At 44.5% G+C, this 19,108-nt stretch overlaps 1 protein-coding gene across 1 annotated transcript in view; it reads right to left on the reverse strand.

Annotated features, from left to right (window-relative positions):
• LOC126161229 (uncharacterized) overlaps positions 1–19,108 on the reverse strand; it is a 477,655-nt gene that overhangs the window by 76,267 nt on the left and 382,280 nt on the right. Inside the window, exons 3-4 of the mRNA XM_049916971.1 lie at positions 18,611–18,852; positions 6,606–6,768 (exon numbers count right to left, since the gene is read on the reverse strand). Of these exons, the coding sequence (XP_049772928.1) occupies positions 6,606–6,768; positions 18,611–18,852 (405 nt within the window). The remainder of the gene's footprint in view (positions 1–6,605; positions 6,769–18,610; positions 18,853–19,108) is intronic.

Here is a 19,108-nt window from a genome sequence, read left to right on the forward strand (position 1 = left end):
CAGGTTCCCTACCTGATAGAGTCGGAAGTTCCATGCGGCTTTTCGCGGATGATGCTGTAGTATACAGAGAAGTTGCAGCATTAGAAAATTGTAGCGAAATGCAGGAAGATCTGCAGCGGATAGGCACTTGGTGCAGGGAGTGGCAACTGACCCTTAACATAGACAAATGTAATGTATTGCGAATACATAGAAAGAAGGATCCTTTATTGTATGATTATATGATAGCGGAACAAACACTGGTAGCAGTTACTTCTGTAAAATATCTGGGAGTATGCGTGCGGAACGATTTGAAGTGGAATGATCATATACAATTAATTGTTGGTAAAGCGGGTGGCAGGTTGAGATTCATTGGGAGAGTCCTTAGAAAATGTAGTCCATCAACAAAGGAGGTGGCTTACAAAACACTCGTTCGACCTATACTTGAGTATTGCTCATCAGTGTGGGATCCGTACCAGATCGGGTTGACGGAGGAGATAGAGAAGATCCAAAGAAGAGCGGCGCGTTTCGTCACAGGGTTATTTGGTAAGCGTGATAGCGTTACGGAGATGTTTAACAAACTCGAGTGGCAGACTCTGCAAGAGAGGAGCTCTGCATCGCGGCGTAGCTTGCTCGTCAGGTTTCGAGAGGGTGCGTTTCTGGATAAGGTATCGAATATATTGCTTCCCCCTACTTATACCTCCCGAGGAGATCACGAATGTAAAATTAGAGAGATTAGAGCGCGCACGGAGGCTTTCAGACAGTCGTTCTTCCCGCGAACCATACGCGACTGGAACAGGAAAGGGAGGTAATGATAGTGGCACGTAAAGTGCCCTCCGCCACACACCGTTGGGTGGCTTGCGGAGTATAAATGTAGATGTAGATGTAAAATTGTTCAGTGGAGCACGCTCTATATCCTGTTACATTTTTACACGGTCTTACGGAAACACCCTGTATATTTTAAGAGAAGTGTAGAATTTTAAAACGTTAACGGACTTTTGGAGCACCCTGTATAATGCAATGTCTGTGTTACTATGTTCTTTGGTTCATCACATATACAAATAACTGGTCGTCTTTTCTGTGAAGTTATTTAACAGGAGTTAATTTGTGAATGTAATTTTCAAAAATATGTTTTTTTATTATATGAATACATTAAAATGATATTATAAAGACTGGTTCATGCATAGGGCACATGAGTTATACAGATGTAGAATCTTGAGGGAAGTCCTACCGCAACGCTGCTATGTAGGCAAGAAGGAAAAAGGTGATTTGGCGCGAAGTACTGTAAGAAGTCTTCATGAGAGACATAGTCGGTGGCTAGCTGGCAAACAGTTGGCGCTATGGGCTGCTTGAAATAAGGAAAGCATGAAGTTGGTTTAATTATGCCTGGTATGTGGATGTGTATTAGCTGTTACATCATAGTATTTATTGATATGTCCTGAAGCATAAAGTTTCGGCGCCAGTAAGATAATAGCTAGACCAGTTGCACATCAAGAGCCGTGTTCAGGTGTGACGATTTCATACCTGTGTCAAGAAGATCGCCACCAACACCATCGCCACTACAACTGAAATTTAGTATTGTATTGATCTGCATGGACCAGTAAGTTGCTTAAAAATGAAAACAACAATTGATGGAATTTCAGGAATTTTGTGTCGAGGTCAATGATTTCTCCTTAATCACTTACCCGAACAGTTTCCTGTTCCTTATGATGCTATAAAATCCGAGTGTCCGATTTCTAATCAACTACAGAATCACTACTCTGTTAAAAGTATTTGTTTACTTTTGGGGAACTTAAATTTCTCAAGTGTTTAGTTATTCTTTGGTATGAAATGCTCCACGTGATCAACAATTCAGGGCTATTCAACAAGAAAGATTTCGAACATTTATTGTTTCAACACTACGAAATGTAGAAGTACAGTTCCAGCGTTCCTCGAAAGAAGAAAGTTCAAATTTTTATGTATTCAATGTGAGCACCATGTCTTACACGACGAATATCGAAACGGTGGCTCATTTCCTACCACATACAAAGCAGCTGGTCTCATGTTATGGAACTCACAGCTTCAACAATGCGGTGTCGCAGAATTTCAACAGCGTTAGGCATAGGGGTGACAAAAACGCGGTCTTTTACGTAACCCCACAGATACAACGCACAAGGTGTGAGGTCTGGAGATCTGGGAGGGCACCGACAACGAAGTTCATTTCCTCATCTTCCAGTCCAACGTCCTGGAGTGGTATCATTCAGGTAACGTTGGACGTACTTAGAAAATTTGTCTAAGCAGTTGCTCACATTGCATGTATAAAAATTTGAACTTTTCTCTTTCCAAGAACGTTGGAATTGTGTTTCTATCTTTTGTAGTTGGGAAGCAAAAAATGTTTGAAATCTGTTCCTTCTTTTTGAGTAGCCTTGTAAATCAAAGTATTCCAAAAGAACAATTATAAAGAAACGGCTTAAATACATTATTTCATTTTCATTTCTATCAAAAATTTTGCTCATTATAACAAAATATTTGCACACCACTATAGTTGAAGGGCATTCTCTGTTATTTTTTATCGTGCAGCTTTGTAACAGTGATATTATTCTTGTGGTAACACATTGATGTATGTATCGTCATTGTATCTTGTCTGGAGTGGTAGTTCTGCACCCATTCAATGTACAGAACAGTTTCTGGCTCTCCCCATCTAATGCTGGGCCACTAGCTCAATAATTTTCCCAGTTAAAGTGCTTATGACTGTAGTAATCGCTTTTAAGACATGTGTCCTCGTTAATACAGCTAGCTACCACTTAGTAAGACAGTAACAGATTCTGTGCCCCATTGTTTCACCTACGCTCTGCTTTATGGAGTGACGTATATAATCCAAATGAAAACATTTATTAATCGTAGCTGTTAGTATTACAATTTGACGAACGTTTCTATACTGTCTGTCTTTGGAGAGTGAATTGTTAACTCATTTCAAAATTAGCTGCGCTCTTCGCTTATAAAGTGATACTGTACAATGGATATTAATTTTTTTTAATACAGATACTGTTCGTTACTGAGAGAGTGTTTTCGCAAGAAAATTTTAAGTTTTTATCTGTGTTTCTCATGGCTAGTTATCTTACCAAGACTTGTTACAGTGTGGTGGTGTTACGTATCCAGTTTACAGAACAGATTCCAGTCCCAGGTAAGGTCACACAGAACAGTTAATTTTCTTGATTAACAGTATATTTACTCGCGATCAGTTTGCGTAATTAACCTGGCGCCCGTTTGATTTCCACAACTACAGTTTCACTTTACAGACTGAACAATATTGGTTGGATCTCCGTTAAAATAACTACTATCAAAACATCTTCCAGGTAATAGAAGTTAGTCCGATTCCCTTCCACTACACACGACTACGGCCAGACTAATTGCTATCGCAGGAATAACATTATCGGGGATTTACTCACGTATTAACAACGGGTAATGTTTTACCTTAAACCAGGACTGACCAAAGCTTCCTTAAGAAGGAAAATCGAAACTAAGATTAAATGAGCGCGAGGAGAGCAGTGCAAGAAGCGCCTAATGTAAAAAGGGCAGTAAAATGAAAACGAGATACAGGGAAGAAAAGTAAGTAACCTGTTTATTATTTCAAACGTAATTGCAATAGCTCTTGACATATTTCACCCACTCTGGGATCAGACAGTCAGTACCTCCATGGAAAACTTTTTGCGGTTGCCTACGGAACCATGACTGTACCAAGGCGTCCATCTCTGCGTCCGAAGCAAACCGACAGCCAGGAATGCATTTTTTTCAGGGCTGTAATAATATGGAAATAGCATGGGGACAGGTCGGAACTTTCTGGAGGATTTGTAAAGGATTCCCAGGAAAACACAGCTTCGGGAAAGTAATGATGACCTTTTTCTTGGCTTCAAAGGGCCCGCTGTTCATCGCCTTTCTGGAACACGGCACCACAATTAACGCAGCGGTACGCGGACACTTTGCAAAAATTGAAGCGGACTATCAAGTCAAAACGCCCAGCACTGTTGACGAATGGCGTCTTTCTGTTGGCAGGATAACACCCGACCACATGTAGAAGTTCAGATGGGACGCCTTTACGCGTCCTTCATACAGTCCCGATCTCCCCCCACGCGATTTAAAGGTTCTTGGAGCCTGAAGAAACACATTCGTGGCCGCCGATTTGCTTCGGACGAAGAGGTGCACGCCTCTACACAATCATGGTCTCCTTGGCAACCGCCAACATTTTTTCGTGAAGGCATTGAGCGTTTCGTCTCTCAGTGAGATATAATACACTTATAGGATCTTGGCTCCGTAAACTTTCCCGGTGAAGTAACGGATGATATTCATATGGGGTCTCCAGCAGAAACGTCATCTTGACACAATATTTCGGTGGTCTACCTGGTAGCCATCTTCAAATGATTAAGCTAGCGGAACCGGTTAGTGCGACAGCTTATTCACCTGAAGATGGCGGCCAGGTGGATCGCCGAAATATTGTGTCAGTATTACGTTATGTTTCGGCTGCAGATTCGATATGAATATCACTCATACATTTGTTTCGTTGTGTCTGTCTGTCTGTCTGTCCGCCCGTCAAGAACCGTTTTTCTCAGGATCGGGTAGACTTATTAAGTTAAACTCTATGTCTATAGTAAGGATTATAGCCGCTTGGTAGTGTAAAACATTTAGGCCTCTACGTCAATTTAGTCAAAAGATTAGGCCATTCATGTCACACATTTTGATATCTGGCCAGTTTCGATGCTGGTAACAGGTAAAAATCGTCGCAAACCTCGATTCTAGGGATGGATGAACACACTATATACAAAATCAAGATTGTACGAAACCCTCGGTGCGCGAGTACTGCTCACACTTAACCTGATTTTTGTTTTCCGTCTGTCTCGTTTCCATTAGACTGCCCCTTATACGAGGGTTGGAACTTTAATAGTGGCAAATATTTATTTACAGCTCGTACAAATTAGATACGTGTTTCAAAGTTTTACTGATCTTCAAAGTAGTCACCAGCACTGTGTATAAACCGTTGCCAGCGATGTGGAAGTCGTAGGATACTCTTAAAAGTGCCAATTGTGTTGACAGTTCGAGTGGCGCGTCTATTGCCCGACGAATTTGTAGCAGTTCTGAAGCGAATACCGTGAAGTGTTTCCTTGAGTTTAGAAATCGAGTTGAACTCATGAGGGCGTAAGTGAGGGGAGTGCAGTAGGTGGTATAGCATTTAGCAGCCCCATTAGTCAAACAAATCAGTAACAGCTTGCACTGTACGTGCTTGAGCATTGCCCTACAAAATGATGGTCAGGTCACTTCTGTCTCCAAACTGGTCGTAGGTTGTGTTACAAAAATTAACAGCATAGAGACAGAAGTGATGACATTTTCTGCAGGACCTGACCATCATTTGGCAAAACAATGCTCAAGCACGTACAGTGCAAGCTGTTACTGACTTGTTTGACTCATGGTGCTGCTAAGTACCATACGACCTACTGCACTCCCCTGACTTAATCCCTCCCGAGTTCAACTCGATTTCTACACTGAAGGAAACACTTCACGGCATTCTCTTCAGAACTGCTACAAATTCATCGAGCAATAGACCGAGCCTCTAGAACTGTCAACACAACTGGCACTGCTAAAAGTATCCTACGACTTCCACATCGCCGGCAACGGGTTATACAAAAAGCTGGTGACTACTTTGAAGGTCAGTAAAACTGTGGAACACATATCTATTTTGTACGAGCTGTAAATAAATAGTTGCCACTATTTAAGTCCCAACCCTCGTATTTCAAAGTAAGATTTTACAACGGAATTGACGTAAAAGTAAAGCTGTGAGGACGGGTCGTAAGCCGTCCCTGGATACGTCAGTCGGTACAGCACTTGTCCACGAAAGGCAAAGGTCCCAGGTTCGAAGTCCCGGCCCACCTAACAGATTTAATGTTCCACGAAGGGTTGGGCACGTCACTATATTTCGATTAACTTCTGTCAATTTTATTTAATGCTAGAGTGTGATTTTTTTCGCTTTTCTTGAATTTGATTTTTACGTGTTTCAGTGAAGATACAGGGCGAAATGTGAGAACAGGTTTATTTCTTTGGAGTTGCACAGTAAATTTGGTTTTATTGTTTTCATCTCAGAATTCCACACCTGAAATTAATCACTGTTAACTCACACCGTTTAGTTAATTCAGTGTAACATATCGAGATTACGTCCCCACTTGCTTACTTGGTTATTTACTGCATTCCCTTCGTGTAAAAAATTTGGCTCCAAAATTACGTTACTGGGACTCCATAATCAAGGAATCTATTGACATTCGAACCTGAGACGAACTCACCACCCGTAACACTTACGACAATCTCACGGAAGCTTAGAATCCCACTTTGCTTTAATTAGGTCTCAAATGAAGTTTTTCAAGAAATATGGAGAAGTTATCCATGGCACTCACGGAGCCTCTGCTGCCAACACGCTTAGGCACTCCACGGAGAGCTAACTACGGACGGAACGCTGTGCAGTGCACCTCGTGATGGTGGCAGGTGATAGTACATCTGTGGGTTATTTTACCATCAAATACGCCGGAAAAAACTGAAGAACCACACTGAAGTAAATGTATCTAGTTCAGACGAACGGAAGTCCAGCAGAGAGGCAGAGTGTGGCTCACCTCGCGCTCCTCGTCGTCTTCCTCCGAGCTGTCAGGAGTGGTGGTGGCCGGTTGGCTGCGGCTGTGGCAGTGGTTGGCGGCGTCGCCGTTGGTGACGGCCGCGGCGCTGGCGTCGCGCCGGCTGAGCCGTCCGCAGCCTGTCGCCCTGTTCTCGCTGCGGTCCCTGCAACAGGCGCTGTCCGTCACCCGCTCAGCCCGTCTACAGCTGGGGAACGACCCTAAAGCCGTCGGCACACGGACCGTGCTGTCGAACGTTAACGTTGAGCGTGCCAAGTTCAACGTGCTGCTGAACACTCAGGAACTATGCGACTTGTGCACACGGTACGTGGGCCCCAACGTGGGACGAGGTGCATTCAATTTCTAAGGCCTCCGATTTTTTTTCTAATTAACTACTCACCCGAAATCGATGAAACTGGCGTTACTTCTCGACGTAATCGCCCTGCAGACGTACACATTTTTCACAACGCTGACGCCATGATTCCATAGCAGCGGCAAAGGCTTCTTTAGGAGTCTGTTTTGACCACTGGAAAATCGCTGAGGCAATAGCAGCACGGCTGGTGAATGTGCGGCCACGGAGAGTGTCTTTCATTGTTGGAAAAAGCCAAAAGTCACTAGGAGCCAGGTCAGGTGAGTAGGGAGCATGAGGAATCACTTCAAAGTTGTTATCACGAAGAAACTGTTGCGCAACGTTAGCTCGATGTGCGGGTGCGTTGTCTTGGTGAAACAGCACACGCGCAGCCCTTCCCGGACGTTTTTGTTGCAGTGCAGCAAGGAATTTGTTCTTCAAAACATTTTCGTAGGATGCACCTGTTACCGTAGTGCCCTTTGGAACGCAATGGGTAAGGATTACGCCCTCGCTGTCCTAGAACATGGAAACCATAATTTTTTCAGCACTGGTGGTTACCCGAAATTTTTTTGGTGGCGGTGAATCTGTGTGCTTCCATTGAGCTGACTGGCGCTTTGTTTCTGGATTGAAAAATGGCATCCACGTCTCATCTATTGTCACAACCGACGAAAAGAAAGTCCCATTCATGTTGTCATTGCGCGTCAACATTGCTTGGCAACATGCCACACGGGCAGCCGTTTGGTCGTCCGTCAGCATTCGTGGGACCCACCTGGATGACACTTTTCGCATTTTCAGGTCGTCATGCAGGATTGTGTGCACAGAGCCCACAGAAATGCCAACTCTGGAGGCGATCTGTTCAACAGTCATTCGGCGATCTCCACTTTCTCCATCATGTCAGACCGGCTTGTGCAAGCCCGAGGTTGTTTCGGTTTGTTGTCACACGATGTTCTGCCTTCATTAAACTGTCGCACCCACGAACGCACTTTCGACACATCTGTAACTCCATCACCACATGTCTCCTTCAACTGTCGATGAATTTCAATTGGTTTCACACCACGCAAATTCAGAAAACGAATGATTACACGCTGTTCAAGTATGGAAAACGTCGCCATTTTAAGTATTTAAAACAGTTCTCATTCCCGCCGCTGGCAGTAAAATTCCATCTGCCGTACGGTGCTGCCATCTCTGGGACGTATTGACAATGAACGCGGCTTCATTTTAAAACAATGCACATGTTTCTATCTCTTTCCAGTCCGGAGAAAAAAAATCGGAGAACTTGAATGCACCTCGAATGCACCTCGTATACGCGCTCGCAACGCACTCCAGCGGCAGTTGAGGGATGTTTCTAGTTCGTAAATCACACTGTTTACTCAACGGGCGCGCGTAAAATTCCCACGTTAGCTCGGTAAAACACACATTTCCTCCATCATCCACGAAAGGGAAAGTACCATGTCTGATCAATAAGGACACAGGCTTGTAAAATTTCCCTTACAAACAGTGCGGTACAAATTTGGAATACTTCACTGCATAAGACAAACATTATTTCCATCATTCCTACATTTTAGTAAAACCCCAAGGTCAGTCTTACATGATCACTGTTCCTACCCAGTAGCAGAATATTTGCAACATGTGATTACGAAGCGTGAAAGAAAAAGGAGCAAAATATCTTTGTACAAGTAGCGCAAGCTGTCCTGTAGATTAAGCCAATCGAACAAAGTCACCCCTCAAAGAAAAAAAAAGGTTAACTTATATTTACATAACATCAAACTTTATAGGATATACTTATATTAAACTAATAATAAAGTATGAGAACCTAATAAAAACGCGAATATTAAGAAAAAATATTTGAAAACGTGAAGACGCGAACCACCGCCCCAACAACAACTCAATACGGAGCAGAGATGCTACTTTTTTTACCTTTTTTTCCTTTATTAAAACAACCATATATGTACATAAGCACAAAAACAAAATATTGAAGCGCTGGAACTGATTCAACACGAATTGTATCCTACAATAGACAGAAGAACACATTTCAATATAGTGCCATTTGTAAGCTTACAGAATAGAACATAAATAGTAAACTGACAATAGCCTCTTCAGTCCAGACAGAGACGTAGAACCTAAACGCAAACATTATATAATTGATTGTCTTAATTGGAATGACAGTTCTGTCAATTGATTCATAACCGTCCAAACTCAAAGTCATTTGGAGGACACAAACGGATAACAAGAGAGGCACAGGAACATAAATTAATGAAAACGTCATAATGAAGTTAATAACACCATTGAGAAGTCGGGAGTAGTCCTAGGAACTGGTATAACCCCTTATTCTTCGTGTATTTTGTTCGCTACATAGTCTTGCATGTGATTTGTGTCCTTACCGGCATCGAGAATTACCCTACGCCTTGTTTTTCAAAAATGTCTAACATCTTAGCAAACATCTTCCTGAAATTTGGGTAACGTTTCATCTTCCAGCGTGCTGTTCTCATGTAAGCCTCGAAACTAATGAGATTATCTTCACTATTGTGGATGATGATATATGTCACGAACTGTCCTAAAATCCACATCACGGTGTTGTTCTTGGTAGCGGGAAAATGTTTCGTGTCCGGCCAGAGCAGGATGTCGGTGCAGTGGCTGGCTGGGCTGCTGCGGGTAATCAGGCCCAGCCTCTGCTGCACCCACTTCCAGTTAATGAGATGACCGCCACAAGTGAAGCGATGGCGTAAGGTGTCCACCAGACCACAGCGGACGCATTTATCACTGTCACTTAAACCGATTCTATGCAACCTTTCATTAGTGGGTATAACATCGTTACCACTTTATACCGTGTGGACGGCACTTCAGCAGTGTGAACAGTTAAACTTATGTTGTCCCAAACTGTCTTCCAATGAACACTCGAGTATTTAAGTTCAATGGGATTCCGGACTATTGGAGATGTCCATCTTTTTAATAACAGATGCGTCGTCGGTAAATCCTGCGTCAAATAATGTCCATCAATATAGCTTACTTCAAGAAAAAACTGCTTGACATGTCGTAGTTTGTAATGTGTTTTACCTACATCAATGGGTGGATGCATGTCGGTGGGTTGTAAGGTTCGGAAGAGCCAACTGGTTACGCTGAGAGGTTCCTTGTCCAACAAATGGGTGATTCGTTTAATATATAACGCAGTACACTTTCGGTTAATGTCAGGCATGTTTAGTCCGCCGGCCTGTCTGGAAGACGTCAGCGTGGTGTATTTCACTTTGAACAGATGCCCTTGCCAGATAAATCTATTAGAGAGTTTCATCACGTGTTTGGCCTGCATCTTGGGGACTGGAAATAGTTGGGCCATATAGTACGCTTTACTGAATATATAACTGCTGAGGAGTCGTATGCGTTGGAGAATGTTAACGGACCGCCAATTGTTTTCATAGATGGCACCTTGCATTTTATTGGTGACCTGCTTCCAATTTTTTGCATTCATTTTTAGCGGGCATTTGTCGATAATCATCCCCAGAGTGGTGTGGGTTTCGACACGCTTCACCCAAGGTATAATAACTGCGTCGAATCCTCGAATGTTGACAAAGGTGCGTTTACCGGCGTTGATTTTAGCACCGGAAGCACGACAGTACTCGTCTACCGAGGTCTTGAGGGTTGATACGTCTCCGTCGTTGCGCAATAACACTCCGACGTCGTCGGCGTAAGCACGAACCACGAAGGACGTCCTGGCGATCGAAAGGCCTGCAAGTTTGTCATGAATAGAGCGTAAGAGCGGCTCGAGCGATAAAACAAATAACATCATGGAGAGAGGGCTCCCCTGCGGCACTCCTCTTTGGACCTCGATGGGTTGAGTAAGCTGTCCATTTACGCTGATTCTGGTTGTAATGCCCGTGACGAAATGTTGCACGACATTTATAACCCGTTGCTCAAAACCACACCGCTGCAGTAGCTGTAGGAGGTACTCGTGGCGGACGCGATCAAAAGCCTTGCAAAAGTCGATAAACAGCAATGGGAGATTCACGTTAGTGACTGACGCTATGGCTCTCTATATTCCGAAAGGGGCGTCATAATAGTGTGACCAGGGATGCATGATTGATGGTTGTGAATCACTTGCTTCATTAACGGAGACAATCTGCTGTTGAGTGCTCTGGCGAAGGTTTTGTAATCAAAATTGAGTAAAGTAATAGGTCGGAAGTTATGTAAGGTTTTTCGGTGTTTGCTTTTTGGTATCAATACAATTCGGCCTTCCTTCATTTCGGCCGGCACGTCACTCCCTCGCATCACTTCATTGAGAACATCTGTAAATGCGTGTCCGATTATAGGCCAGAAGCGCACATAAAATTCCCGTGGCAAACCATCAGGGCCAGGGGATTTATTCGATGGCGAGCCATAAATCAGTTCAAGGACTTCGTCTGGAGCAAAATCGTGTACGACCGCCGAGTTGTCCGCAGGCGTGACTACGGTCGGCAGAGCACTCACGATATCGCCGCAGTCATCACCATTGCGAGTACAGATCCGTGAAGTACCGGTAAACTGCAGTAAGAATATCACTCTGTCGGGTCAAACGGAGTCCATCATCTGTGTTCAGCTCCCCGATAAAAGCTCGCTTGCGATGGGCACGATGTTTTATGAGGTGATACAGCGATGCAAGTTCGTTCTTGAAGCGATTTTGCTTTAGGTCTGATCTTCAGTCCTTCAAGCTGCGTTCGCTTTATGCCTATAAGCTTCGCCTTCATTTGTTTGATGGTCGTCAGCTGTGTGTTGGTTGGTGTCGTAGTCGCATACAACTCTCGCAGAACTATTTGGTAAAAATCAATTGTGCGTTTGACATCTTGCGCCCGTTGCCAACTATAGTTTCTTAAGGATAATCGCATTTTCCGTTTGACCACAGCATTCCACCAGGCTATCTTGCTCGGATATCTGCAGCATTGCTTGAGACAATCCGCCCATGTCGTGGAGATGACATCTTGTAGCAAGGCATCGGCGAGAATAGAAACATTTAGGCTCCACAGAATCCTATGCCATTTAGTATGCTGTTTGGCCAGATTTATCGTGACACAGAGGGCGCAGTGGTCGGAGAAGCTATCCGGAATGACATCGGCGTCCAGAACATGTTGGCAAATGTTCTCAGACATGTAGAAACGGTCTAGACGGCTATATGCGGTGGTGGTCAGGTACGTGTACTTTACCAGGGTAGGAAATTTTAGTTCCCACGCATCCTTCAGCTGCAGGTGACGCACCAAATCATGTAGTTCCCTACAGTAATTAAAGTTTGGCGATTGGTCTTTCCTGTGGATCACACAGTTGAAATCACCACTAATTATCAACTGGGTTGGGTTGCGGCGTAGCAAGTATATGATGTCTTGTTTAAAGAAGTTAGCTCTTTCTGATTTTAAGGTCGTTCCAGATGGAGCATAGATATTGACGAGGGTGACGTCAAAAATTTGGCAAGCTATGCCTCTACCGGAGTCCAACATTTCGATATTGCTCACTGGGATTCCGTCTCGTGATAGAATGGCCGTACCTGTACCTCCGTCCGCCACGGTGTTTACGGTTGTTGCAAATCCTGATACATGAAAACTTAAGATAGACACTTCCTGTAACATAACTATATCAGCTTCGGACTCATAGATAAACTGTCGTAGCATTGTTAAATCTGTCCTAACTCTATTAATGTTCAGGGACAAAAAACTTATAAACTTGACTCATGATCGTCCGAGACTTGTGGGTGATGGGAAGCGTAGGAAGCCCAGTCCATCTCACCGTCGGACTTCGAACCTACATCCGCAGGTTTTGTACCTGTTTTTGCGCTGACTTTACTTTTTGAGTTACTTCCAGCCACGGAGTCCTTTGGTTTAACTTTATTTTGCCGTCGCAAAGTCGTCCGAAGTGTCATTGAAGACGGCGGAGTCAGCGAGTCATGGCTGTATAGCAGTATGTGAAAGTCCTTGCTTCGGAACGGGTGACGGCAAGTCCGAAGACGCGGCTTCAGTAGGCTCCCTGTGTTTGTTTGGAGCCGCACTGGCTGTTTGTATACAGCTGTTCGGGTCCTCGTGTTGTTTGGAAGGAGTTTCGAGGTGGCGGCTGTTTATGTTATGCTATACACCGCGTGCTTCATCCGCTGTGTTTACGAGTTGCAGTTGACTGACTGCCACCTCTTGTGTGTTGGCCACCTACGGCGAGTCGGCAAGCGGCATCGGAACGGATTGCTGTAAACACTCGGCTGCACTCGTATTGACAGTTTCTGCGTCGGGCGGTTGAATGGGAATTTGGCGGGTCGTAACTGAGCCATCCGACACATGCGTGTCCTATGTGGAGACCCGTGGCTCCGCGTCATCGGTTTGATTTTTTACTACCTGGTCGCCGGAACCACTACCGTCACTTATAGTACGTCGTCGTTTGTTACTGACAGATGATGCAACACCGGTGGCTAAGGGGTGACCGGCCACGGGTTTTTGAGGCAAGGGTGGGAAGGTGCTGTTACCGAGATCGTTGTCCTCTGACACAGATGCACTCGGTTGGGAGTCAGTCACAGAAGGCGTCTGATTTTGAGTTAGGACATCAGCCAATGTTAATCTCTGTCGTTTTTGCAGATTGTTTCGAAGTACGACAACTCGCCGTGGGCAATCCTCTCGTAAATGGCCACTCGCGTTACAGATAAAAGTGCCTACTTGCCCTCGTAAATGACATGAGTCTTATAACCACAAACCATTATATAGGATGGGATATTGACTTTAACGGCCATGTCAACTGAGCGAACCCCACTATAACATTGTAGTTTGTGACGGCTCGACCATTTTTCGTTTCTAATCTGTCGGATGTCACCGTATCTGGCGAGGACATCTCTAAGAAAACAATTCTCAACCTCAGGTGGCAAATTGAACACTCGCACTTGTTTATACTCAATGTCAGCGTTAGTTATTGAAACTGTACTCACCGACTGATCACGATGTCGGAACTCTGCTTTCCCACCAGTATTCACCAAAATTTTCTCCAGTTGTATCTGGTCTAAAAACTTCACAAAGAAACAGTATTCCGCCATGTCATAATATGCTGCGTGGACCTGATCGGATGTGATGCCAATAATATCTACTATCCAGTCATGGATTTCTATAGAACTCGGTTGCACATTCCTGGAAGATTTCTCAAATGCAAAACACAGGGTATTCTTAAGAGGTACACTGGGAGCCGTAACTGCACTATATGAGCGGTCGGGACCGCTGTGAGTAAATTAAGAAGCTTGTGTACGACGGTAGTGAAGAAGCAGTGAGAATATCAGAGGTCACAATCCAAGAATTATTATAAACACGGCTTGCGGCGCTACGACTACGCGGAAGTACCGACACACGATCGCTGTCGCGTCCCAAGCGGAACTACGTACTCACTACGCCAAACCATCAACACGGTCGTTATACCTAATCATAGTTTGTTACCCTTTGCTAAAAACGTTAATCTTAGATAAATATGCTACTAATTGAAATCTAATTATAACAAATTGTACCAAGGACAAAGCGTTTTGGGTGGATCTTCAGTGTGTCGCTGCCTTCAAATAGCCTACTCTCATAATACGCAAGTGACAATAATTCTCTTGCCACGAATATGATGTTTCTCATTCTTTTATTGGAACGAATCACACAACTAACAACGGGTTTTCCAGTGATTATCAATTTGCTGCTGCTCAGAAACGGCATATATACATATAGGCTTGAAATGAATGCCAATATTGCGCCTCACAACTTCTACTGAAGGGAGACGGCGTGCGTGTGACGTAGGTGGCGTTGTGTCATCTCATTTGTCAACGCTGAGAATATCTGACATGCCAGATATTGCTCTGCACGTTCGGAAAGACTCCCGAACGTGCTATTCCACGCTATGACGTCAGAAACTCGGCACGCTCAACGCTCAACGTTCGGATGCACGGTCCGTGTGCCGACGGCTTTACACTCCGCTAGCGGCACGTGTGAGGCTCTCTGTACAAATCTACGCGTCTGGCATCGCGATACAGACACGGAAGGCTGAAACATGTGGTGTAGCTGTCAACTGTACCCAGGAGGTATTAATTTAACGATAGCTGCTGATTGTTGCGAGAGAACTCTTTTCACCACGATGAGTATGTGTGTCTCGTGGCTGCAATAGAATCAAGTCTGTCAGCGTGACAGTCAGTGTAGCATGGCCAAGCCGCATGGTACCAGGGGGATCTCGTTGGAGCCAAACAGTTTGTCCACAACGTGCGAGGTTATTCAGAAGCTGGACTTACGGTCTGCAGTGTCACACGTGTATCACGAATACCTCGATTCGGCGAGGCTGTAAATTCTATTAGAAAACAATCATACTGTTTCGATGCATCAATTTTGGGTTCCGTTAAAGATGACTTGGTGCTCCGCAAATGTGGGGCCTAATAGATCACCTGATCACCTGCAAGTGTGTACATTGGGCAGAAGACTCTTAGATTCCATGAAAGATGTACCGAAAACTGTAGGTTCATCCGGCTCTGAACTAGAAAGTCTAACGTCGACTTCATCTTTTTGGTGAAATAAGCTATTGAAATTAGCTTGGCGAAGAATTTAATTAACAGAGACAGTGGTTTCAACCTGATCAAATCATGGAATCCGGAGCTTTCGTTAATTAATTACTTTAGAATACATATGGGATTGAACAGTGATCAATGTGTTACAAATATTTACTATCAAAAACAGTCTTGATCACAATTGAGATTTTCGTTAATTAACCTCGCGAAGAAACGCTACAGTGCAGCTTAATAATGATACGTCGATATCATAGCATGGTCCGACCGCGAAGCAATAGATTGAATTAATGTATAATCTTTCTCGCGGATCAACATTTCTGGCGCTTGCTTATCTATGGTTTAAAACGACGAAAGGAGTCTTGCTTGTAGCATAACAGGTGAAACTGGGCACCTAAAATGGAGTCATCAGCCTTTCCATGGGTAATTTGTAGCGACAATTCATTTTCTATGTTCATTTAATACTAATTTTATGTATTCATACTTGTAGAAGGATTTGAGTAACATAATGAAAAACGGCCAAGAAAGAATTAAGTCGCTGTTTTGACGAGTAACTGCTGTTCCGGTTCGTGCAATATATTAAAATACAAATAATTGTAAAGAGGAAATACAATAGTATGTGTTGAAATAAGCGTGTACAGAACTGTGTAATGTATTTTGTTTAAGTGTTTTTGTGAAAAGTGTTTGTAAACGGATGACGCCCAGGTATATGTATGTTAACTGCGCTATAGCGTTGTGTCACGTGACAAAACGCAGGACAGAGCCGCAATGCAGAGTGTCTTTGGTGCGTTGGGAGCCGTGCGGTGAAGTTGAGCTAGAGCGGCCTGGGGCCAGATTTGTTTTAATTGCGAGGAGAGATCATGCCTAAAGGGTTGCTCAGAAGCTAGTCCTCGGTTCGTAAGCTTGAGAGCTGTGAACATAGCAGAATTTAGAGTGACTAATGTAGTTAACTGTTTATTGCCTGCCACTGGTGTGCTAAAACTATTTACAGATTCGATTGGACCATTGTGTATAGGACCATAATTCATTGCTAAGCAAGTTGCTATGAATAAAGCAACGATATAAATCAAACGGGTGCTAAACATACATTAATACCCTTAATTCTCGATTTAATTGCTTAATTTACTCTTAGATATCTGTATTTCCCTGACTGACCTCATAGGCCATCTCCATAATCATTTATTCAAGGGCATAAAGGAACGGTGTGCAACGAAACCCCTGTGCAGACGAGCCGTTTAACAGGTTGTGTACTCGCCCTCTGCTGGACTGCTAGCAGCAGTAGGTACCACTATACGTTGGTGACGTTGCCTGTAGCTTCAATCTGTCGCCTCGTCTGAAGAGAGCCGAGAGGTATACTGCTGAAACATTGGAAGAAGAAGAAGAAGAAGAAGAGTTCGCGCTGCTGCAGTCCAAAAACTTAGTGGACAGTTATTTCAATTGATTCCCTGTCACGTGGATCCGTCTGTTCGGTCGCAGCATTCCAGCGGTAATGCACTATCGCTCCCGAATTACCCAGAAATAGTTCGAGGGTCCCCCGCTGCGCAGGTTTGCAACGTGTGCTCACGCTGGACATACCTCCAAATAGTGGCAGCAATGAGGCAACTGACTGCGACGCCACAACACAGCGCCTCCGTTGTCAGAACACGATGGAGTTCTACAGACTACGAGGTGCCGGTGTCGAATTCATACGCTTCTCAGTATGTACTGCTCGAGCGTTTGGGATCCCTACCAGGTCGGATTGATGGAGGACATAGAAGCAATTCAGAGGCGGGCTGCTAGATTTGTTACTGGTAGGTTTGATCATCACGCGAGTGTTACGGAAATGCTTCAGGAACTCGGGTGGGAGTCTCTGGAGGAAAGGAGGCGTTCTTTTCGTGAATCGCTACTGAGGAAATTTAGAGAACCAGGATTTGAGGCTGACTGCAGTACAATTTTACTGCCGCCAGCCTATATTTCGCGGGAAGACCACAAAGATGAGATAAGAGAGATTAGGGGTCGTACAGAGGCATATAGGCAGTCATTTTTCCCTCGTTCTGTTTGGGAGTGGAACAGGGAGAGAAGATGCTAGTTGTGGTACGAGCTACCCTCTGCCACGCACCGTATGGTGGATTGCGGAGTATGTATGTAGATGTAGATATGCACAGCTGAAATTTTTCTTTTCCCTTTTCTCCTTTTACGGAACGGCGTGGTAATTGCCCTAATCCCCTGAGCTTGTCGCTGAGCCATGAGCAGCGGCGGTTGCGACCTTTGGCACATGCGAGATGTGCTGGTTTCAGCGGCTCACTTGGGATGTTCGTGGTTTTCCTAAACTGATCAACATTAATGCCAGGATAGTTCAACAAGACCGCGACGAATTTCTTTGCATGTATTTATCGAACTATGCTTCTCAGTGACAAGGTAATAAACTGTGACCTCACTCCATTTCAAAAGAAAATTATACCATTTCACGTTTGTATGTAAAGTTGCCATCATTTCATTCGATGATAGATGCAAGAAATGTCAGTCGCTTGGTGAGCAGTACAACGAGAAACCAGTTCAGAGTTTCAGATTTTACTTACTTTATTCAGTCGATGACTAGTTTCGCGCTGAGACCAATTTTTAAATCGTCATAACACACTCAAAAACTGTACTTCCGAAGATGTGAAAATCAGATCGAAAATGTGCAACGAACAGTTACAGCGCGTATGTGATAAGTTAATTCCAACTAACCTACTTTCATGTCCAGAAGCAAACTTTTTTTTTATTGTGTAGTGTTACTTTGTAGAAATGAAGACTTATCAGACGTGATGAATTATTAACGACGCTTCGTAATAAAGTTCATTAGTGACGGAGAATGTGCTTGGATTGGATATAGCTGTGGAATCAAATCGGACACGGTCTTTTAAATGAAAAGATGCCAGCGTTCATGCTAAGGAATTCAGAGAAACCGATTTCAAATAGCAATAGCTCCAAATGAATATCCAGAATCTTAACCATTGTGCACCTCCGATCTATCAAGTGGAAGATTAAAATAGATTTCAGCAGAAGATGGACCTTACTAGTTACGAGCGCTTCCGTCACAAACTGACCTCTAGATCAATTGTCATAAACTGTGTGAACCCCATCAACATTGAGCTGCTCTGATGCGGTAGTAATTGGGCTGGCTGGGGAAGCTACCTGTAGGCGTGGTGCCTGTGCGCGGCCCAGCCGCGGCTGTCCTCGGACCGCGCCCTGGGCTGGTGCCAGGCGCCGCCGCCGGTGGTGCCGAGGTGGTGGTCGGTGGCGGGTGGCGCCGCCGTGGTGGTGGTGGCGGTGATGGCCAGCACGTCCAGGTAGCGCAGCGCGTCCAGGGGCGTCTGCCGCAGCAGCTCCACGGCCAGCGTGCGCACCCACCGCGAGAAGTCAGACTCGCTCACCGCCTGGCGACACAGAGAGACAGACACCGTGTGGGGGTCAGCAGTGATGGAAATGCCGTGTGGCTAGGGCCTCCCGTCGGGTAGACCGTTCGCCTGGTGCAAGTCTTTCGAGTTGATGATGATGATGATGTTTGGTTTGTGGGGCGCTCAACTGCGTGGTTATCAGCGCCCGTACAATTTCCCAACCTTTGCTCAGTCCAATTTCGCCACTTTCCTGGATGATGATGAAATGATGAGGACAACACAAACACCCAGTCAT

Source organism: Schistocerca cancellata, chromosome 2, assembly GCF_023864275.1.
Source record: "Schistocerca cancellata isolate TAMUIC-IGC-003103 chromosome 2, iqSchCanc2.1, whole genome shotgun sequence".
Classification (NCBI taxonomy): Eukaryota; Metazoa; Arthropoda; class Insecta; order Orthoptera; family Acrididae; genus Schistocerca; species Schistocerca cancellata.